Source organism: Crocodylus siamensis, chromosome 1 (assembly GCF_052110815.1).
Source record: "Crocodylus siamensis isolate JL-2025a chromosome 1, ASM5211081v1, whole genome shotgun sequence".
Lineage (NCBI taxonomy): Eukaryota > Metazoa > Chordata > Crocodylia > Crocodylidae > Crocodylus > Crocodylus siamensis.
In genome coordinates, this window is record NC_143395.1 from 51,463,595 (window position 1) to 51,487,813 (window position 24,219).

At 39.8% G+C, this 24,219-nt stretch overlaps 1 protein-coding gene across 1 annotated transcript in view; it reads right to left on the bottom strand.

The window, feature by feature from the left end:
- The window catches only part of EYS (EGF-like photoreceptor maintenance factor), a 1,897,540-nt gene that overhangs the window by 1,869,749 nt on the left and 3,572 nt on the right, over positions 1-24,219 (bottom strand). The window contains exon 3 of the mRNA XM_090034512.1: positions 20,030-20,143. Coding sequence (XP_089890638.1) covers positions 20,030-20,143 — 114 coding nt within the window. The remainder of the gene's footprint in view (positions 1-20,029; positions 20,144-24,219) is intronic.

Genomic DNA, 24,219 nt, shown 5'->3' on the forward strand with positions numbered 1-24,219 from the left:
TTGAGACAGTGAGCGAGGAGCAAGGGAGTGAGTTCAAGAAATTAAAGGGAGATTAGCAATCAGCTGATTAGCAATCAGTTAGCACAATTACTGTCGCTAGTTAGCACAATTACTGTTTCCTAGTCTATTATTGGTATTCATAGATTTTGCCATTCTTGGGGATCTTGAGAATGCATCCCCCATGAATGGTGAGGGGCCCCTGTATTTGACTTTGATTAATCTCTATGCCTCTGTTTACACTACCAGTTTTTGTGTATGTAAAAATGTACATTGTTGTGGGCAAAGATTTGCTCTCATTTTGTTTTGCAGTTTTTAGTATAATAGGAATCCTTCTCAGCTGCAGTTTCTAGGAGCTGCTAGATTTCAAACAAACTATGCATTCACATAAGTCCCTTTCTTTTTTTCTTGATGACAGGCTCTCTCTTTCTCTTTCTTGCTTTTGTTCTCTTTGGCTTTCTCTGTCTCATCTCTGTGCTTATGTCATTATTATCACACCAGCCTCAGGCAACTGAGTCTAAATATATTACTGTTGTACTCCACCTGTGAAATGTGGATCTGATTTCACAGCAGTACATTTAATTTTTTTCTGCATTTATATTTATAATGTATATATCAGTATTTTGTTCAGGTGTGAATGGCTTTTGTGTCAGTGTTGGTTTTATTATAACTTATTTAAATGTTTGTCATCTTTTATTTGTCTTATTCTTAGTATGTATTTTGTCATAATTTGTCAAATTACCATATGTTTTCTTTGCTTTCATTTTCTTGTTCTTATGTGCTTGGTTTTTATTATGGAAAATAAATGTTATCTCTGAGTCTCTACAATTATAATTTACAACACTGCAAGTGATCTAGCTTAGCATAGACAAGGCATGTCTACATATGCATTTACCCTGGTTTAAATTTACTTTGCAGTAAGTGGGAAAACCTGGTAACTATGTTTGCAGGCATTAAAGCTCATTAACACTGTGTGTGAACTGATTTGGGACTAAAATTAATCCCAAATCAATCCACAATTTGAACCAGATCCTATTATACCGCCAAACTGTCATTGGACATGGCTTTGCTCTTGCCATTGGACATGGTTTTGCTCAGGCATTCATTTTGGATTTATGTATAATCCCAGACAGAATTGTATCTGAGTCTGTGATCCGTACTCAGCATTGTTCACTTCTTTTGCAACGTCCTGAGATTTGTTAAACATCAATGTAAACTTAATTTCAAACATCCTAGGATGCAGAGTAGCATTTTCTTTTTCAAATATAATTGCCTTATGCATACATTAAAGTTACTAGTAGGTATTGACAACTTGCTATGATGAGTTCTAATCTAAAGTCCATTGAATTTAACAGAAGTTTTTTATATGACTTCAGTATTCTCTGGGTCAATCATAAAAATGTAGAGCCATAAAAAATGCTTAGGTATACAATGTGTATCCCAGCTTCTTGTGTTCAGTTATCCTGTAGATAGTAAGACATACAAAAAACTAGAACTCTTGGTTCCAAAATGATACCTTTTATTAGACCAACTGGAAAAATGTCAAGAAAATTGTCCTCTTCTGCAAGCTTTCAGGATCAAAGTCCCTTTGTCAGGGTCTGGGAAGTACACCCCTGTAGACAGTGTACACTTAATCAGTTTGAACTCCTTGTAACTTACAGAAATACTTTCAGTAAAGTACTAAAAAGGGATTAGTATCAATAAAAAGTACATGGTAGGTGTCAAACAAAACAGCATTTTAGCATCTTAGATTTGTTTTAGGGGAGAAAGGGGAAGGAAAGACAGACCAAGAATAACATTAAAAAAGAAAAAAAAAAGATGAAAAAGAGGTAAGAACAAGGGACATGTCACTTTTAAAGCATTATGAGCACATAAAGATGGTCATGGTAAATTTTATTAGATGTATTACACATTTTTTTAAATCCCTTCTGCAAAGAAAACTTTTTGCAGCTTGTTATATCTAATCCAGAATAATTCACTAGTCAAGCACCAAATAGGAAATTAACTTATCCCCTGTATAAAGTTAGAATATGGGGAAGGGGGGGGGAATTGCATGGTTTTAGGGTGCAGTTAAGCATCCATAACTTTGTAACTCCTTTCTGAGTGTTCAGTGCTATAGCTTAGAGTCCCTTCTCACAGTAGCACTGAAATCTCTGGGTGCTCGTACATGTGACAATAATTATACGGTCTTCCTAAAGGACAGATGACAGAACTTGGCTGAGTTTAGAACAGAACTCTTCTTTTGTTTCATCATTATCATCATCTTAAAGGTCAGGGCATATGCACTGATGAATCTTCATGTCTATAAGGCACAGGTTTCAACTTGTTCTACTACTATCCTGTGCTTGCTACTTCTAAAAGAGCTGAAATCTTTTATTTTGCTTAAGGTCTAAAAGCGCTGTCTTAATTCTGGAACCAGAAGCTGGTAGTGGAACAGTGCCCTTGGTGGCAGTGAGCTACAGCAGTGCTCACAGTTGTGATGTAGAGCAATGGAGTAGTGTCATTCAGCACTGGTGAGGAATGACAATGGCCACAGAACAGTGTGCCCCAGATCCAGTGATGGGCAATAGCAGAGCAAAGCAATTTCCCTCACCAACATTGTTAACTGAGGAATTGCAGAACCGTTGTTGGTATCAAGGAGGGCTATGGTGTCATCTGACTTGTGTGTGACCTTGAGGTCTGCACTGGGGATAGGAAAGTACCAGGACTGGGCCTCTGTGAGGGAACATCACTGTAGGGAATGTGCCATGTAGAGAAACAGAGTATCAAGTGCAGAAGTAACTGCTTAGAACGTGTGGTGCCATGTGAAGTAGTAATGTAAAACAAATTTTATCTCAAGGTCTGGGGTCTTTAGTTGTTATTGTCTGGAAAGGTAGCTGCCTGGGAGGTAGAGGAAGAGTTTCTGAGTGCCCTGAGAGGGTGGGAAAGGAAGATCTTAGGAAAGCTGGGTTAGCCAATATTCTCTAATTATTTAGGGGTTGATGTAGGGTGGCTGGCTGCCGCAGTCTGGGTAGTATACTTGTAACATCATTGCGCTTGGATGAGAAGCCAGGTTTTTATCTCTATTTTTGTCTATGATTCAACCCAGTGTACATTATTCTACTTCTCTTCATTTATATTTGCACTAGTGTTTGTTCTATGTACCTGTTTGACATTATTGTTAATATAGTTATGTGTTTCACATATACATGCTGAGTCTGTGGTTTCTGAGCACTAATTAAATATTCAGTTGGTTAGAGTTGGGCAGTTGGCCTACAACCAATGTTTAGAATAGTTCCCCCCCCACCCCCCTTAGTTCTGGTGGTGTACCTGTAGGTGCGATTAGTTTGTTTTGGATAATTAGTTCTGCCACTAACAACACCACCAGTGGAACAACATCCCCCAGAAGTGGTAAGGAGAGAGAACAGCAGAGGCAGAGCAATATCCTGTAATAGAGATGAGAAACGGCTGTACTAACATGAAGTAGCATCCTCCAGAGTTTGTGAGGAGCAGTGCTGGTGTGGCTGGGGAAACATTATGCTAGTAACCACACTGGCTCTTTTGGCTTCAAAGTTTGTCCCTGTGTGGGCATAAGAGAAATTTCTGATAAATGACTGATAAATTGCTAATACTTGGTTAAGGAGGGTACTTTTAATAAACTTGTGTTATTAAGTAGGCTACTCGTACAATAATCTCTTACTGATTATAAAGAGATTCCTAGGTCTGTCCATTGTCCCATTTTCCCTCTCCTTTCAATCAATTCTTTTACAGTTTAACATTGCTTGTGAGTGGGGAAGTTTGTTCATGCTGGAGAACTCAGGCAGAATTATTTTTCTAGGTTTCTGGATTGGGGCTTGAGCCAAGGTAATAAATTTGCGTAAAACCCGTAACTCAAACTCAGCCCTTGTTAGTGCTGCCCTGTGCTTGGCAGCAAAGTCACACATCCATTGGAAATTAATGGAAAGATTACCATTGTCTTCAGCAGGTGCATCTACATGTGCATTAATGCGCTGTTGCACATTAAGTTTAGTACCTCTAATATGGGGTACTACATAAGCCAGTACTAATACGCAGTAACAAAGCACACAGTCTTTTTGTAATGCTTAATGCACAATAGATTAATTCTACTGAGCGTAAGCACATCATGGCAAAAACTATGCTAATGTTTACTGTGCAATAAGCATCTTGTGTAGATGCTTCTGACAAGTATTAAAATAAGGTCCTAAATGTTTGATTTAAACAAGACTTCATGTTAACATTATTTGAATTCTTCCACTGATAAATGACAGTTTCATCACTTTTAAATAGATGTTCCTGCAGTGGAATTCAGGAGGTGGGCTGAGGGGGAGGTGGGGTATGATTCAAATTTACTTCTATTTTTCAAATACATGTAGCAAAAAATACATCTCTCATCCTAGTTGTCTGAATCTAAACATACAGTCTACTACTACTTGTTTTCCAGAAAGTAATGTGCTTTACCTGAAATGTTCCAACTTAATTCTTCCTCTATCCTAAGGAAGCACTTCAAGTCCCACTCCAATTTGAAGCACTGAAGCATTGAATTTGAAGCAATTTCATTTTGTATACATGTGCAGACCCTGCCCCCACCCCACAACACATGCATCTGGAGTGCATCAAAATTTCTGAGAGCGCAAAATGGTGGTGTTTTGTATGGGGCTGGGGAATAGAGATCTCAGTCCTTACCCCTCCCCACAGTTGTTTTAGTAGTACATTATCATTGGGGAAATGTAAGTTTTATGTTGCAAGTCTTGTCTGTTACATTTTCTGTCTGTGGATCCAGGAAAAAACTTCTACTGCCTCCTCGCCTCCTTGTCCATGGTTGGTCATTTCTAGTTTTTGCTGTTCTATTTGTTCTGCTGCTTAGAATCCTCTTCCAGCTCATGTTCAACAACATACAAGTGCAAGCCATTATGACCAGGGCCTGCAGAGACACCTCCTCAGGTTGTGCTACCTGCTGTGCACCACAAGTGCCTACATACCTGACAAGGACAGTACTATACAGGACACCATGGAGGATGACCTGAAAACTATTTTTCAGCACTTCTGAGCCAAGGAGAGGAGCAGCATCTGGTGGGAGTGCATAGTTCTGGGCAACTAGGATAATAAGCAGTGGTGGCAGAAATTTGGTATGACCCATGCCACCTTCCTAAAGATCTTTGTTAAGTGTGGCAGGGGGCACACCTGAGGCCAGATCACAAGTAGGTTCACCCACCTGCCTTGAGCACTCTGCTCTAACTCACCTGTCATGACTTGAATGTTAATATGGTTTATTAAGCAGGAGGCTGCCTTTAGACTACCCTGATGCTCTATCCATGGCTCTGTACCTCCCCTACAGCATGGCCAAAGCCTTGCAAATGGCATCCCAATCAATACTGTTGCCCAGTCTGAGGCTGGAGCAAACTCAGTCCTTTGATAGCCTCATTCACACATGCATTCACACTGCCCCCCTCTCACATCACTGGGCTTATCACTGGGCCACTGTCTACTGCCCTTGCTCCCCTCAAGTGACCCCTTTGGGCCTTTTGGCTTAGCTACTGTCTCCCCAGCACTACCAAACTGCAACTTTGGGTCCCTTAAGGTCACCTAGTCTGCATGGTGTAGCTTTGTGCTGATGCTGAGCTGCTTCTGCCCTAAGATCCTCACTGAGCAACTAATTTCCCACACACACTTGGGGTTGGCCCATGTACCACCCTTCAAGCCACTCAAAAAGCTGAAGCACTCCTTGAGCACCAGGTACATCCTTGGTGCAGCCCTTCAGGCCACCCTCAGCAGCCCTACTCTAAACCCCGCCATGCTCAGTCCTTCAGGCACCCTTTATTGCACCCTACTCTGAGCAGGCCCCCACACTACATCCAACGAACTACCCTGTGTGGGGCCTCTGGGAACTCACATCCCTGCTGGGCTCAGGTGTCTCACTACTAATGTGCCTGACCCACCTTGCTCCCACTACTCACACAATTACCCACAAGATAGTGTGGACCCAGGTTAAGGTGTCCCTAACCCCCTTTCACCAGGGAGGTTAGCAGTCCTGGTATTTAATGGAGACTGCCCCACCACAGGCAGTCCCACCAGGTCTCCCTACCCTGGTAGGGTGCAGTTTTAGGACATTCCCAGAGCCAGGAGCCTCCAAACCACCCCCAGAGCTTCTGTCCTTACCTCCAAGATGCTCCTGAGCTATAGTTCAACCAGCTGATGTTTTTCTCTCAGCAGCTGGCCGCAAACTGCTGTCTCACACAATAAGAACGGGATCCTAAAATGGCCGCTTTAATCAGGCACCTCTTGGTTGCCTGCCTCTAGCCCTTAAAGTGGCAAGTACCCAAAGGTGCACTGCCACACTAAGCGAGGACTCTTACAATTAAAAATAAACCACTGAGGATCTTTTTCATATTTTGTATATTAAAAAAATTGTGTTATGCTTAGGTAGTTCTGTTTTAAATGTCATCAAAGAACACTTTGTTTACTTTAAGCTTTTGACTCATGAAAAAACATAACATGACAAAAACAAAACAAAATAAATAAAAACCCACTTTGTGTAACAATTTATATGTTTTAGGGTATGTGAGCACATATAAACATGAACACAAATATCTTAATCAAAAGAAAGGATGCACAGTGTCAGTCATGTGATTTTTCAGGAAGATTTAGTTTGAAATGCATATTAGCTAAATCATGAACCTGTATTTACTTTTTCTGCATTTCCTTTCCCTTTTATTACCAAGATGTAAATATGTGTATAGCAAAGAGACTGTAGAATCCTTGGAGATTTTTAAGACCTGGCTAGATAAAGCCTTGGCTGGGATGATCTAGTTGGAGCTGGTCCTGTTTTAAGCAGGTGGTTAAACCACATGACTTCCTGAGGTACCTTCTAATCCTAATTTTCTATGATTGTATAATTCTCAGCATAATGCTTGAATTACCAGGCCACAAGGCAGGCCTTATCAAGCCCTTTTTCAGCCTTCCTCTTAAGGCTGCCTCCCTCCCACACTTCATTCCCCCTCAAGGTAACCAAGATATGGTGATATATATATTTAGTGTGTCTGCAGTTCTGTTGCAGTTGGTACACTGGAAAGGAGAAGAGTGAGGGTTCTAGTATTGCTATAAATAGGAAATTAATTTCCCTGCTGTAGACATGTTACCCAAAGAACATTAAATGCAAGCAACCAAGCTTCAAGAGGAGTCCTGCAGAGAGAATGAAGTCTTCTGCTTCTGGGGATGTTTGTATATATTAGGCTATTGAGTTGGGAGGATCCTTCTCCTACAGTGCTAGTCATAAGTTTTTGCCTGGATACAATTCTCAGATGTAATACATACTTACCCAGGTATATGAATGCAGAGCTGTATACCTGCCGGACTAGAATGCAGCTTACTGCTTACACTCAGAAGCTATGTAGATGCTTGTATATACACGGTGAACATGAAATAGGATTGCAAGCTATACATAAATGCAAAAAAGGTCTGTTTCTTGGAAGGGTAAATGCTGTTTGGGTACATAAAGTGAAATAGGATCCTGCCCAAAATGCAATCATGATACATTTTGGTATTAAACTTTAATAATCTATTAATAACATTCAATGCAGTAATATCTATACTGAAACCAACACACAAGTCTATCTAAGGTACTGTCTTCTCCAGCAGTATGTAACAGCATATACTAGCACGAAACAAAGGTGGGGAAAAAAATTGGTAGACCAGTACTGGTTTTATGGATTTGCTCAGACCCTAAAACATCCAGCTTTTCCTATCTCTATAATTTTGTTGGTAGTGTTAAGGATTACAACTTAAACTAGTCTTCTTATACATAGAAATGCCTAATTCTTTTTTGAATTTTACTGGGCTTTTTTTGGTCTTTTATATATGATTGAAAATCCAGAAAAATTTCAGGGACATTTTCTATAGAGGAAAAGTATAAATTGAAACATACATATCCAGGATGACTCTTATATTCTTACTTTTTTTTTTTTTACAGGATGCCCATCATGGTCATGGATTCAACTTTATGTGCTGTGTAAAGCTACATACCTCAAGCCAAAGATTAGCACCAGCAGGTGGGAAACTAATTTATCCTTACTTCTTTTAACTGAGTAGCCATGTTAAATTAAATTAGACTAAAGTTTCTTGAAATGTTTTAATCTTTAAGTTGCTTCACTGAAAAATTAAAACAAATGTTGTTTTATTTGAAAAATTTTACTGCCACAATTTGTGTGAAAAAAAGTGTCATTTTTATAATTTCTGTATTTGGGGAAAAAACATAACTTTTTATAAAAAAAAATTCTTAAAGTAAAGAATATGTTGCAAAATTCTGATTGCAAAAATGTAACTGACAATTTCAGTAATTGTTTCACAATATTTTCAACAAAGAATGTAAAAAACGTGAAAAATAAATAGATTTGGAAAGCATATATACATAGGTGTGAAAGCACATGTCTTCTGGCCCTAGAATAGCCTATTGGTAAGGTTGGGACAGTCTACTTGGACGGGCATCAGGGTCTGTAACTGCAGGACAAGCTTTCCAGGAAGAGTGTTCCAGAACTGAGGACCTGAAGTTTATTTTCATTATGGAACAGATTTTGCCTGCATAAAAGGAAAGCTAAACAATCTGAGAAACCAGACTGTATCCAGAGCTCTCAAAACATCCAACCTTCCTGCTGCAGAGTTGGGTGCCAGGTTGGACAATGTTAGGGCAGGGATTGGCAACATCCCCTTGGGCTGGATCTGGCCCACAGAGCCACTGGATCCCCATGATCATGTTGGGGCTGGGTAATGAGGAGCTGTGTTGGGGCCAGGCAGCTTCCAGCTGCTCCTACACAGTGAGGCCTGGGGGAAACTGTGACAGTATGGGTGCAGTTTTCAGTTGTTTGGCTTAGCACAGGTGTGGGGACAGCCCCTGCCACTGATGAACCACCAAAACCATGTAGCCCTCATTGGACTTCAGACATGTTGTTCTGGTCCGTGGCTTATAAAAGTTGCTGGTCCTTTCTTTAGGGCAATGTGCACATCCACAGTTCCTGAGAACCCATTTCACCTGCTCTGTTAACTTTATGCTATTCTCAGTTTCACTGTTTCTATTAGTTTCATAGTTGATGAGACTGTCCATTGCACATCCCATCTTCAGGGTCCAATTTGCAAAAAATTAAATGTTTTATTTCTGGACGAAACCAAATTTCAAACAAATGACATTTCTTAGAAACTGTTACCGTGGGGTTTTTTTGGCCAGGTTTGTTCTGCACTTGTGAACAAACAGAATCTTATAATTTTTAGTCCAATATTATTTTACATATTTATTTTGGTCTGTTTAATAATTACTTTAAATAAAACAACTGCAATATAAACAACATTTGCATTTATTAAAATTACCTTCTTCTAATGTGAGATATGACATGTCTTCAAAGATTAACTCATGGCATTAATTTTCAATGGCACTCAGTTATTTACACCTCCAGCACATCATTTTTCTCAGCTGATAGGAAATATATTTTTAAAACATATGGCTGAGTATCATAGGAATAGTATACATTTCAGTTACTTTCTACAGATTATGAAATCTCTAAAAGGGAGATTAATTAACTATATTGACAATCTGTATTTAAGGGCAAACCATGACTCATCTGTAACGATTGCCATTTTAACATTGCCTTCCTCAGGGCAAATGAGATTATACAAATTTAGCAAAAATAATCTTGCATTATTTTTAACATAGTGGTTTTTTTATATTACACTGATTTACCACTTGGAAGTCTGAAATGAGTTTTTAAACCAATAATCCTAAACTTACTTTTAGCTAAAAAGCATTTGATTTTAATTTGGACATTTTTACAGTGATATAGACAGCATAAGAATACTTATTAAGTGGACTATCTGATGGCAATGGATTTCTGACTCAGATACCTTGTTCCCAAATCATCAGACAAACCATAACCTTTTCATTTGATAACAGGCATATGTATTGATACACAGTGATAACAGAAAATAATAATACAAGCAATTCTACGTATCTACCAGTCTTAGGGCTGTCATCAAGTCAAGGAATGTCTGGCCAGGATGCAAACTTCACTCTGAGGTTCTCTTTTGACGGTCAGCTGTCAGCAGCCTGGAGGTTGGAGGCTGAGGCCCATCCCTTACCAGTGGGGTAATTAAGACAGGCTGGTGGTATTCCCTTTGGACATGTGGCCTCAGTTTCCCCTCTCAGAGACCCTTTGCCGCTCTAAAGTCACTCTATATGTATTCTTTTCCCCTCCTGATGACTCATCAATGAACACCACTGATTGGTCTTTCTGTGGTGGTCATACCGTACACATTCGGTCCTATCAGTATATTCCTTTGTTTCACAAGCCCATCGCAGCCACACATCCTTATTTCAGCTTTCTGAGGTTTTTCCTGATTTGGTCTCTTCCCCCAAAACCAGAATTCTCAGGCCTCCCACTTTTGAGGCCTTGTGAGCTGTTGCCACCCTTTCTCATGTTATGGTACAGTGTGGCACATGCCCACAATTTTCCCAGGCTATGTGCATATCCATTGGCCTTATTGCTTGCTTGGGTTAGACACTCTGTCTCAACTGAAGGCTGTGTGAAACTGTGTGACAACCAGGCCTTTTAAAAAAAATCAATTAATCAGTTAACCCTTGGTGCATGTGTGTATGTGTGGTGTGTGTAAATAACATTTTCTAGCCATCAATATAGATTTCTTTATTAAAATGGATTATTGAAACCAAAAATATGTAAAAGATGATGTTTTCTTTTCTAATATAGGAACCTAAAAAGTAAGTTATTGACTATACATAATTTCTGTGCAATGAAAATCCAAATAATTTCGCCAGTTATTTATATAGTATTACAATGTACATATTCATAAAGTTGTGTTTTTAATGAAAATAAAGTGTACTTTATATTGAGTATTGTTACTGCTGTCTAGTAGGGTAGTGTGTCTTATGATCTAAATTATGATCTATTCAGCATGTCCATTCAAGCCATAGTCTGTCTCAGAACACTTGCTAATTATGAGTGAAGTTGTATCTTTTAAGATGTTAGAATATGTCTACTGGGCCTGACAGAGACTATCAAATGGCTATCAGGGGATAATAGTGTGCAGTCTTATTTATCTTGGGAAGATTCATATGTAGAAATACAAGTGTAAGGTTTTTTACATAAATCAATGCCTGTCAGAAAGTAGCCTGCATAACAAAGATAAAATTATATCAGTACAAATAATTAGATTTTTATATGTATAAAATGCATCTAAACATTGCCCTGCAGTGATATAGTGATGCACTACCTCACCATATGGCATGCCACGGCAGTGTAGCGCCCATGTGTGTCTATGCATGATAGCTACATCGTCGTTGTGGCACACTCCCAGGATATAGTGCGCTGCTACAGTGATGTAGTAGCAAAATTTAGCCATGCACTGTGTGCACGGTGAAGTAACTGCCCAAAAGGAGATACTAAAGCATGGTGATATATAGAATTGCCCATAGTTCCCAATCTATTTGACTATTATTCATTTTCAACCAAAGGTGATTTTTTTAATGAAATCAAAATTATTTATTTAAATCTTACCATTACATTCTAGAAAAGCCTTTTGTAAATCCAAAGGCAACTCTTTCTTTTCTACCATAACAAACAACAAAAGAACAAAAAGCTAAACAAACACCTCCAGCCTTTGAACCATGTTGTAAATTCTGAAGTTTCAGTAACCTGGATCTACTGATTCTATAACTCATAAATAAAGCCATCCATAATTAATTAAACTCCCAGGAACAAAGAAATATTACTATGTATCCATTATGAAAACAAAACAAAACCTCACAAGATTCAACCTTTTCTGCCATAAGATGCAACTGGATGGTTACATCACTTTACCATGTCTATATTCATGCATAGATCCTGTCCTACACAAAATTAAATTAGACAATGATTACCAGAGCTATTTTGGTGGATCTGGTTCCTGTATTTTTATATTAAAGGTACAATACTCATAGTGTAACATGAACATTAATGCTAAGTGTCATGGAGCATGGTTCTAGGGGTGGCTGTGATCTCCCCTAGCGTCCCCTACCATGCCAAGTTTGCTTCAAAGCACCCTCGTTTTCACCCGCCACGTCTTGATCTTATATATAAATAAAAGGGAGGCTGCCTCTCATCTTCTTGGTCACGGTGCTCCTTCTACCCCTCGTCTTGCTTCTATAATGGGGTTCTGGGCACCCCAGCCTTATGGGTTATGTGTGGCTCCAACTGCCCCTGTACCACGCCCCAAGCCTCGCAGATGTGCCAGACATTGTTTGGTCTGTCTCGCTCTCTGCGCCCTCTCTGGCGCTCGGGCTCTCCACAGCCCTTGTCTCACAACCGTGCCCCACAGGCACTCATCAGTCGCTGCCCCCTTTGCTCTGGGGCTTCTCGCTGGCCCCTTTGCTCTGGGGTTTCCGCAGCCTTGGGGCTGAGGTGGCCATAGCCATGCCTGGCCCCATATTTCCTCCTCGGCCTTACCATATTAACCCCCGTAGGGCTTAGGCAGCCTCGGCCTTACCTGGCCTCCAACTCTCCTCTCCCCTTCTCAGGGCTGGGGTCAGTGCACCCCGGAATGCTGCGCCCTCTCTGGTGCTGGGGTCCCCACGCTACCATGGATCCCCTATGAGGCCTCTTCCCTTAATAGCCTCACCCAAATAACCGGTCATAAACCATCAACACAAACTCAAGCCCCTTGGCTGTAACATAAACCTACGTCATCTGGCCATAATCACGTTCAAGCCTGTCACAGGTTTTCTCCATCTCTCACCTGTAACAACTGCCCATGCATCCTGGCCCCTTCCTTTTCCTCACTCTGGCACAGTTCCTACCCCTATGGCTGCTGGCAGGGAAATGCCTGCCTGGCCTCAGCCTGGGAGTTATATAGGAGCCAGGCCCTGCCCCTCCGGTCAGACGACTCCCACCAGTTACCCTGACAACCCACAGCTGGGCTCCTTACTTGCTGTTCCAACAAGTAGCAGGCCCCTCAGTGCCCTGTTACACACCTCCCGCCTTTAGGTTTCAACTCACCAAGACGGATCTCAATTCTTGGCCACCATGTCTCCTTGGTTTTAGGCTTTTTCGATTCTGGCTCATATTCTCCGGCCACATAGAAACTCATAGGCAGAGGTTTTAAGGTGCCTCCTACTCACCTTTTACCCAATGCACACTGTGTGGGACTTGTTAGGATTTACCCGGCACAGGTAGCCCCCCACATAAGCCAACAGGTAAGTTTTTTCCTTCCTTTGCCTTAGTCTGGGATCTGCCTCTGAACAAGGTTTCCCCCTTTTCTGAACATGTACCCCTGGGACACTAAGCATGAATATATATGGAATTTTCTCTACAATTACCCCAGTCAACATATTATTATTATTGTTGTTGTTGTTGTTCCTGAAGTGGAAATGTATTCACTCTTTTGAATATACCATTATAAATACAGTTTATAATGTGCATAGCTGAAAGCAGAAAATAGTGATCAACACATATTTAACTCAGCACATATACAGCACATATTCAGTCTATTCCATATGACTCATTTTACTTTGGAGTCTTTTTTTTCTCCACTCTACAATGGAGGAAGAAGGAAACAAATGGATCTCCCTTTCTTCACATTTACTTTTCTTCTTACAGGCAGAAATTCACAACTTATTTCAATTCACCCAACACAGAAAAAAATATTCATCTTGTCTGGTCCGCAGAAGAGGTGAGAGCTACAGAATCCTTGAAATACAGCTCAATATACTGCAATTATAATGGTGGGCAAAATATGTGCTGAGAAGCAAGGCAAATAGTCATCATGGAGTTGTTGGCTAACATGGCAATACTTGTACTGGGACCCAAGCTAATCTTAAGTATAACTCATTTTCTTGGTATTTGTAACTGTACACAGAAAATGTCCTCTGTTGGTGGTTTGCATCATTAACACAGCTCTTCTCAGCACCTTGAACCTCACTGAACTCCTGCTGAGTTTAGATGGGGCATTTCATTGACTTTTCCTAAGTTACATGGTCATTTATAAAAAAAACCAAAACCAAACAACTGAGGAAAGATCCAAATCTCCTTACTATGTATCCTGAGCTTGGATCATGGGGGGGGGAGGTTTCTTATATTTTTCTTTAGATAGAAAAATCCTGAATTCTAGTGGGAATTTAATTTTATTTCCATGGTTAAAAGACTGGCTTAGTCAACTTAATGGAAAGTAGAAAATGTCATCTGCAGATGGGAAAATAAGCAGTCAAAGTGATCCCTTCCAAATAAGTGGAAACTTATTTGCATGCATTTTTCAATGTCTAAAACATTTTCATATTTTCCAAAAAATAAATTCATCAAATTGTTAGTGTTGTTTAGTTATTTGCCAGCCAGTTACATAATAGTCTCTGTTTTCTATTAGTATCGCCATTGTAGTTCCAAATGAAGATCTATAATTTAGAACAATACCAACAACAAAAACAAAATTAAGAATACCACATATATTGTTCAAATAATACTTTTAAATATGGAAATACACTTAAATATAGGCAACATATCTATGGTCTACTACAGGGGTTTTCAACCTTTTTGAATAAGTGTGCCCCCAGTGGCCAGATACAGAGCTGTGTACCCCTGGCAGCCGGACACTTAGCAGGGACAGGGGAAGGGGTAAGGTGCAGCTGGATGTGGAGGGGCAGCAGCCATTGCGTGCAAGCTTCCCTTGCCCCCCATGTCTGGTCAGGTGGGTGGCACCTGCGTGGCAGCGTAGGATGGTGTGTGGTGGTGCTCTTTTCTCACTCGCTGGTGTGTACCCCCTAAAGCCTTTTTTTTTCTCCAACCAGCATGGGAAAAAAACTCCTGCTCATGCATTCACATACAAGGAAACCTCATTACATGTATTGTCTATTATTAAACTACTGCCAGAAGCAGCGTGTGCTCAGTGTTGGAATGCTACTAGGAAGTTAATTAAATGCAGGCAACATTGAGCCTGACTGTAAAACACAGAGCCCATAATGAGCAAACATAGGAAACTACCACAAAGTTAGTTCAGCTCATCTGAATAACACATGGACATGCCCATTGTGCTCAGTATCCTTTACCACCAACTCTTTTTCAAGTCTTGGTGAACCACTACACTGAATTCATTTTGACTTCCTATGCACTCCTACAGCTGAGCTATGCATTTCATTCTCATTTCCAATGATTCCTATTTCTTTATGAGCCTTAAATATCTGGCAAATGCCACTAAACAGGGCCCCAAACAGTTCACGCACAATCCTTCTGTTGCTCGCTGTCTCAGGCTGTGGCGCATGATTAGTGTGGCCCTGCACTCCATGATGCGGAGCTGAACCAGGGTGCCCTGTGCTTCATGTGCATATAATTTTTTGGAGGATCCTGGGAATCATGAGAAGAACACCCAGTTCCAGTCACAAGTTGGGGGCTAATTAGCACATGGATCCTTTGTGGGGTGGTATTTGGAATCCACACACACATTGAGCAGTGCTGAGCTATGGGGTCACCATGGCTTGAAACAAAGAGTAAATCATGAGCCTTTGGACTAGTCTCATGAATAGTTGGTACTATATGTAAATAGATATTAAAAGACTGCTTGAAGCTGAGTTTATGGAATACCTGTGCTAAGACTTGCAGACGTTTCAAAAAGGATAAATGTATCAATCCTGGATCAACCAAGTCTATGAGTACTCATAGTAATTTGCCTCTTCACAAATTACTATAGGTATACATATTCAAGTCAGTGCTTTAAAATATGCTCCTCACTTCCATATGCTAAGGGAGATCAGGTGTGGCAACAATTAGGGGGAAGGGCAGGGCTACAGGGGAATGAAGTTCAGGGGTTGTGGGCAAGAGGCCATTTTACCCCCAGGCTTATTTTCCTTGCTGTGGAAGGGGACAAATTCAAGGAAAATCTCATATAATTAGATTCTATACCTGGAAAATGTATAACAAATTTATACATTTTCCATATACAGAATCTACTTACTGGGAGGGTCATCTTATAATCAGTATCATCTTATATTTGATTAAATAGCATATGTTTTGAAATTTTCAAAACTGATAATGATTTTGTTATTTATTTAACTTTTTTTGTAGCTTATACTGGTTTTTAGAATAATCTTTTGAGCATACCTCATGTGTGTTTTGGCTAAGTCATTTCTCTCTAGTTGTGCAGTGTAGTATATTTCACTAAGTAATAGATATTCCATTGATAACTGTAGAGTTTTATATAAAAAATGACAATAATTTCCCTGTTCCTTATTCATAACAACCCCTGGTGATTCTAAAATCATGTGCTAAGTGCCTAGAAATTATTTTCTTTCCTAATTAACAAAGTTCTATTGCAACAGTTTGGAAATTCTTTTCAGTGAGCATGAAAAACTCGTGGATGACCTGTTGTTCCACAAAAAGTATGTCCTTCAAATTAATTCTTATTAGAACTAGCGTATCATAACTTTAAGTGAGTAGTCCTACTGAAGTAAATGGAACTACTTACAGTATAAAGTTTAAATGTGGTTTTACTTTCCTTTGGGGAGGGTGGGGGGGAGGAAGGAGGGTATCAGCTTTGCATAATTATGCCTTGGTTTGCAAGTAATCATGTTCCACTGAGTTTTTCAAGAGATTTTAAACCAGTTTTGAACATTTTAAATTGTAATGTGATTCCAGAATGTATTTTGAGTATTATTTCAAGCTATATGTAGCACTTAAGTCACTGATTATGTATGTAGTGTGATAAGATATACTTGAACTTGAAATGTGTGGTGGGAAAAGTAAAAAAAAAAATGGATCTGATAAGCATCCAAAAGTTTGCATACCTCTGAACAGCTTACAAATATTGAAATTCCAACTTGAATTTTCCCTTCCTCGAAGAAGCTTGATGGAATAGAATGGAAAAAATTTTACTATGAGCCCATTGAACCTATTTTCTTTTTAAATGATGGGATCTATTATGTAATTTCCTTTCCACAGTAGAACTATACCTTTAAAAGAGAGAGAAACTTCCTAGTGGGAGCATTGCTTCTACTTGAGGAATGGAAAATAATCTCCTTAGATTTGCTGTGAGTGGCTGTGCATGTGTATGAAAGAATTAAGATTCTTTTCCCTAAGCCACCCAGAAAGACAATAGCATGTTACAGTTAATAAGAAAATGGGAAAACAGAGATTTATTGTATTTCAGGATACATTCTGGAATAACCACCGCATCCGAATGAACTGGAAATTTTCCCACTCCCTTATAGTTAAATAGTAGCTAAAAAATTTGCATTTTGCATTTAGATGTTCCCACACCCACATTGGGGTATCGTTTAGATGGACACAAACATGAACTTGACACTTTCAACTTCTGAAGCTAGACACCATGGCTAGAATGCCTCTGAAAAATACAAGAGTGGATTAGAAACTTTAAAAAAGTGTCTTTAAAACATTTTTCTTTCTTCTTTTTGCCACCAAATGAATAATGTACCCTGCTTCTTTCCCTTTTATCTCTACAGTAGTGTAAGAGTAATGTTGCCAACATGATGGTCCAGAAATTAATCTAGTTCTTTTGAATGCATGGCATAAGCCTGTTGAAGAACGCCTTTTATTCAAAACCTTGTGTAACTTTATACCAACTACATAGTTGGCCCAATAAAAGCTTGCACTTGAACGGATCCTTGTCTCTCACCCTTTTATGTCTAAATTTCCCTCTTGTGAGCTGATCACTTTAAATCTTTCCAAATTCAGTAAAGATACAAGATGTCAAAAAGAAAACTGGAACTGGTTCTTCTTTGGCTAATATCCACAGCTTGAAACCATAGGTTCTTACACAATGAAATGCACATTTCAACTGAAAGTAAACTAAAGGAGAATTGGTTTTGTGTGTTGATAATGAAAAACATAATGACGCATTTTCCTATGGAAACACATCCCTTTTTGTCTAACCACTATTATTTTTACATTGTAAAACTTGTTCAGTTATAAAATTTTAACTGTCTCTAGGTGATACATGTTTGGATCTTGGATGACATGACTGTTAAATTCCACAGTTAAACTATGAAAAGGTGAAATACTTGGATCCCAGGATTTGCCAGATCCAGATACATTTGAGATGCTGGCTATGGTTGGTAGAACTTTTATCTGTGAGAAGGGACTACCTGAATTATGTGAGGACCATCTAATAATGGAGGAAGTGTATAAAGGATTGCCATTCCTTATGCTGAGTGCCACCGTACATCATGTAAGACCTTCACTATAAAATGAATCCAACTCCACATCGTTTAACAAGAAGTACATATTTTAGTAATATTTCTAGTTAACTCATTGGTCCTCCTAGACCATCCCAAATTTCCAACAGTTTCACAGTGCTTATATTACAAGTTTAGTAATATAAGCACTGTGAAACTGTTAGCCTGTTAGTCTGAAACTAACAAAAATCTATGGTCTAGTAAAATGTATACAGAACTATCTGCAACCCCTATACTGAAGAGAATAAGACTAACTTAATAAATACATTCTGTGAATATCCAAAAGATTTAGTTGTATCCCATCCTTGCCTCTAGAATGTAGGAACCATAAGAAAGGATTCTCACTTTTTATTTAAATCTGAGGTATCATCACTCCCTAGAAAGAGTAAAACCAGGACATAGTCTAAGATAGTGCAGCATTCCCTATAACATGAGAGGGTATATCTACAAGTGCAATCAATGCCACATCATGAACTCCAAGCCACTTTGAGCCAGACTAAACTGTCCATGGGTGCAACATCTACATGTGCACCTGGGACAGCAGCAATTTGATCCAGGGTGTAGTATGCCTCTGGCTGGCTGGCTGGACTGATGGGGTGTAATTTATACCCACGGTCATGATCTATATGTACATTTCAGTGCAGTAAAGCACTCCACCAGTTCTACAGCAGAGTTAATTAGTTTACTGCACGGCAATACTAGCATGTGTGTATACTGTGATGCTTTACTGTGGACCTGCTAAGTCAACTTTGCAGTACAGTGTATGTGTGGGTGCACCCAGGTTCAATCACATTTATATTCTGACTATCCCTCTAACCAGATCAGTCAGATTCTCAGCTTCTAAATGAGATAATTAGTTTTTAAAATTATTTTGTACTGAGGTTGCCAGTAAGAGCTTAGTAAATATATTTCATCTTAACTAAAGTATTTGACAAAACACTTTTCTTTTCTGTTAGGTGAATCACAGGTGAACAATTCTTACTTGTTACAAATATCTTCCTTACGAACATGCATTCAATTAACAGAGTACAAAGTCAATAAAAATAGCCAGTTACTTTTGAGTTACTGACTCTAACTACTATTATAATTTTTTTTGTAGTGTGCACTCCCTGGTTATGCGACTTTTTTTAAACTAAAAGAATAGCAAATGGTAGACCATAAACAACCTCTTCATAAATTTTAATCATTCCCATTCATTTGTGGGACATCTTGTTATTCTTACTGTTCTACCCTCCCTTGCTGTAGTTGAGATATATTGATCTTTGCTTTCAGGCCCCTGTGAATTCGGTTCATCACCTATCTTTTGGTTAAAGAAATACTTTTTTTTCTCATTGAGACAAATTAGCAGTGGACTAATGTGGGTTTTTTCCTATTTTTACAGAATTTTGTAGGCACAGTTTTGGTTAAAATGGAAGATATAAAAATTCTAATAGCAGGAAGTACCATAAAATGTTTTACATTGTCACAGATTTTGCCTGAATATCTTATTTGGATACATGATAAAAGAACCAGATCCAGATACATTTGAGATGCTGGCTATGGTTGGTAGAACTTTTATCTGTGAGAAGGGACTACCTGAATTATGTGAGGACCATCTAATAATGGAGGAAGTGTATAAAGGATTGCTGTTCCTTATGCTGAGTGCCACCGTACATCATGTAAGACCTTCACTATAAAATGAATCCAACTCCACATCGTTTAACAAGAAGTACACATTTTAGTAATATTTCTAGTTAACTCATTGGTCCTCCTAGACTATCCCAAATTTCTGTTCCAGCCAAAAATCACAATTAAAACTACAGCCCAGAAAAGAAATGCATTTCTCACCTGTAAAGCCTTCATTACATTTACAAAGAAAAGTGTTTGGTGTAACATTGCTGCAGTTGCCTTGGAGGCAAACATTTGGCTCACACTGTCCAATTCTTTCTGAACAATTTTTCCCTAGTAAAAGAAAAGTACAATTGGTAAATAACTTCTTTTAAAAAACGAGTTGATTTATAACTATATAATGAAATTGCACCTGCAATTCATTTTGTAATACATGCAAAAAAGTTTTGTTAAACTTTTTAAACTTGTTAATTTATTATTAAATAATTATTAAATGTGTTAATATCAGTCCAAACATTTTTAAACTTGTTAATTTCAGTTCAAATGGTAAAATGATGGGCAACTAAAACTCATGTGAGGCAAACCCAAGAGACAGGTATTGTTCACAATCAATTCTATAATATATACCCAAATACACATATAGCAGAAAAATATATTTAAAACATTATAAAATATGGAAATATTATGCAACTGAATCAAGTTCTTTAGTTTAAAATTATTTATGATTATTTAAACATAGATGATACATACATATTCCTAGCATATTTTAAAATCTGGAACATGAAGTCAGTTTTTGGATGAAATGTGCTTTATGAAATTACTCACTAGAAATTACTATACTATCATAAATTACTTATATTTTTAAAGCAATTGGGTCTAAACATAACAACACTTGAACTGGAGGGATGTGGGCAGTGGGATTCTGCAGGGCTCAGTTCTCGGGCCCGCACTGTTCAACATTTTCATCAGCGACTTGGATAAGGGGGTAAAAAACACCCTGTTCAAATTCACAGATGACACTAAGATGTGGGTAGAAGAGGGCACGCTAGAAAGGAGGAATAGGCTGCAATCAGACCTGGACAGGTTACAGGGGTGGGTGGATGAGAACAGGATGGGTTTCAATACTGACAAGGGAGGGGAGGAAGAACCAGCAGCATACCTACAGGCTTGGGATCTCCCTTTTCATCAGTGCAGAGGCAGAAAAGGATCTTGGTGTCATTATTGATTCCAAAATGAACATGGGCTGACAGTGTGGGGACACGATCAGGAAAGCCAACCATACCTTGTCATGCATCCACAGATGCATCTCAAGTACATCCAAGGAGGTGATCCTTTCCCTCTATGCGACACTGGTCAGGCTGCAGTTGGAATACTGCATCCAGTTTTGGGTGCTGCACTTCAGGAGGGATGTGGACAACATGGAAAGGGGCCAGAGGAGGGCCACTCGCATGATCAGGGGTCAGCAGGAAGGCCCTACAAGGAGAGACTATAGGACCTGAAGCTGTTCAGCCTTCACAAGAGAAGGCTGAGGCAGGATCTAGTGGCCATTTACAAACTAGTCAGGGGGGACCAGCAGGCATTGGGAGAGTTCCTGTTCCCCCAAGCACTACTAGGAGTGACAAGAAATAACAGTCACAAGCTGGCAGAGGGTAGATTCAGGCTAGATATCAGGAGACGCTACTTCACTGTCAAGGTGACTGGGATCTGGAACCAACTTCCAAGAGAAGTGTTGCTGGCTCCTACCCTGGGGGTCTTTAAAAGGAGGCTGGATGAACACCTTGCCAAGGTCATGTGACTCCAGTACCCTTTCCATGCCATGACAGAGGGTCGGACTTGATGATCTGCTCAGGTCCTTTCTGACCCTACCAACTATGAAACTGTTGTCATATTATGCATGCTTGAGCAATCTTTCTATTTGAAGTACATTTAACAGTATGAGAGGCATTCTTCCTTGCTTATGCTTTAGTAAACAGGGCCATAATTTACTAGATTAATTCTTTGTGTTATTCTTTAGATATGTCTACACGTACATTTAAGTGGACAGAGGGCCATTTCATGCTGGTCAAATCAATTGGCCTGCCCACCTGTCTAGGGTAGTCTTCCCATCTGACTCACCTGCCATGGCTTTGATGTAACTTTAGAGTAGTTGTTTATAGACGGGAGGCTGCCCATTTAATGCCCAATGTCAAGGATGTAATACATGGCTCCATACCATTGCAACACCATGTCCCATGCCTCACAGATGGCATCACTATGTGGCTTTAGCCCCACCCTGGGCCCCATTACATTCCAGTCTGTCAGTCAGACCCCCACTTGGATCCCTCCTAGTGAGGTGGCCTAACCTCCACCATCATGCACAACTGTCAACTCCCTAGATGACTTTCCCTCTTGGCAGTGGCCCCCTCTGGGACCTTTGGCCACACAGGCCCTGGCCTCACCTCTAGGGCAGTTGGAACTCCAGGCCCCTGGAGTGGGCTGTCTGTCCCTGGCCCCAGCAGTGACCAATTGAGGGTTTCCTGGCCAGGTTTCTGAGCAGCTAGCCCACTCAGGCCCCTCCAGAGACAGTTCACTCAATCTCTAAGGTTGGTCTATAGAGTCCTTCAGGCCAAGCTATGCAGTCTACTCACTGACACTCCCCCTTCACCCCACTGAGGCCACTAAACTGCCACCTCCATGGAGCTACTAAGCCTTATGCCCCTTGGGTCTCAGGCCTCTGATGACATGCCTGGACCTCTCACTTGTCCCCTCTGTGGGGTAACCCACCAGGTCATGGTGGCTGTGGTCATATGGTGCCCCACACTCACTTTTTACTAGGGACGCACTGGTGTGGGATTTCCTGGGCACCATCCCACCATAGGCAGCCCCACCACACCATCCTACCCTAGCAGGATGTATTTTTAGGTCATTACCCAAGACCAGGAGCCTCCTTTGTACTCATAGTTCCCACCCTTATCCTTCATGTATTCTGGGAGCAGCAGATCTGGGTGATGTTATTCCAGCTGCATCCCTACAGCAACTGTCAATTCAGTTCTGAGGGTCTGGGTTTATACTGTGGCTGCCCAACCCCATCTTCCAATCCAGGAGGCCTCTTGTGTTCATGTGACCACCTCATTATGCCACACCACACCTGCCAGCAGCTCCACAGCCTGTTCAAGCCTCTTAAAGTGGCAGGAACCAAAGGTGCTTTGCCACAAGTGTGACTAAATGTAATGTATATTAAGTGATAATGCGCATTAAGTGATTTTGGGCGCATATCTATGCATAAAGAGACTTGACAATTAGTGCCAAGTCCCTGCAGCCCTGCCATGTGTCCCTAGTGGAGAGGCAGATCCAGCTGTAAAGGATTGTGTCTACATGTGCATTAATGTGTTTTAACTAATTACACCTAAATTTTATACTTTGCAGCTTTTATGCATTTTACAGCTATCAAATTTAGACATGATTAGCCTAACTTCACCACTTTTGTGGCAGGACAATTTGATGGCCAGATTGAATACTTTTCAGTCCAGACTAGCAGAACAATTTATTATGCTTAACAATACCTTAAAACATTACTCAATCCAATTCTCTCTGAAGAGATAGAGAATATTTTTATCAAGTTTAATGAAATCACATTGGGCTTCTACTGTTAGATCATTATTTTCAAAGTAGTTGAAGATATTACGTATGCACAGAATTCAGATAAGTATTTTCAACACAGAAAAGGAAAATGTACTACACTAGCATTTTTACTGAACTTTGGGTTGGGGGGAGGAAACTAACGAATCTTTCATAATTTTGGCATTGGCCATAAATGTGCAATGCATTTTCAAATGCATTTGCCTATAAAATAATTATCTGGAAATAAAATAATATGATACTAAAACTATTCAATGGTACAATCATTGTAAAATGATATTCTTTTTCTTGTTGTATGGATTTATTATGATCCTCACTTGTTCACCTCAACTGTATTTTGTAGGTACAATTTTGTATTTATAGAAGTCTGGAACCATAATGCTGACAGAGGAACACTAAGAAGCCTCCTGCAAGTCCCAGATTTCCAGAGCTATCATAAAAGTTTGACACCCCATTGTGCAGTGCACATGACTTCTCTGCACAGCTAAGTAGTTCTACTAGCTTACCTATAGGAAAAAAACCATAGCCTTGAATAATCTCTGTCCCATCTGTCTCTATGCAGAGCAGTGATTCTTAGCTAGGGTCCCACTGCAGCTTGGGATGTCTTTTAATGGCACTATTGGGTGCTGCTCAATATTAGCACCATTAGGCTTGTAAACACCTACGCATATTTCACAAGATAAACCTAGGGGCAGCATCTCTATGAGTGGGAGCATACAGTTTGCAATGAAATGCACACAGCAGTTACAAATCCATTTGGTGTAGTACGTATTTGCAGCATGGCTGCAAAA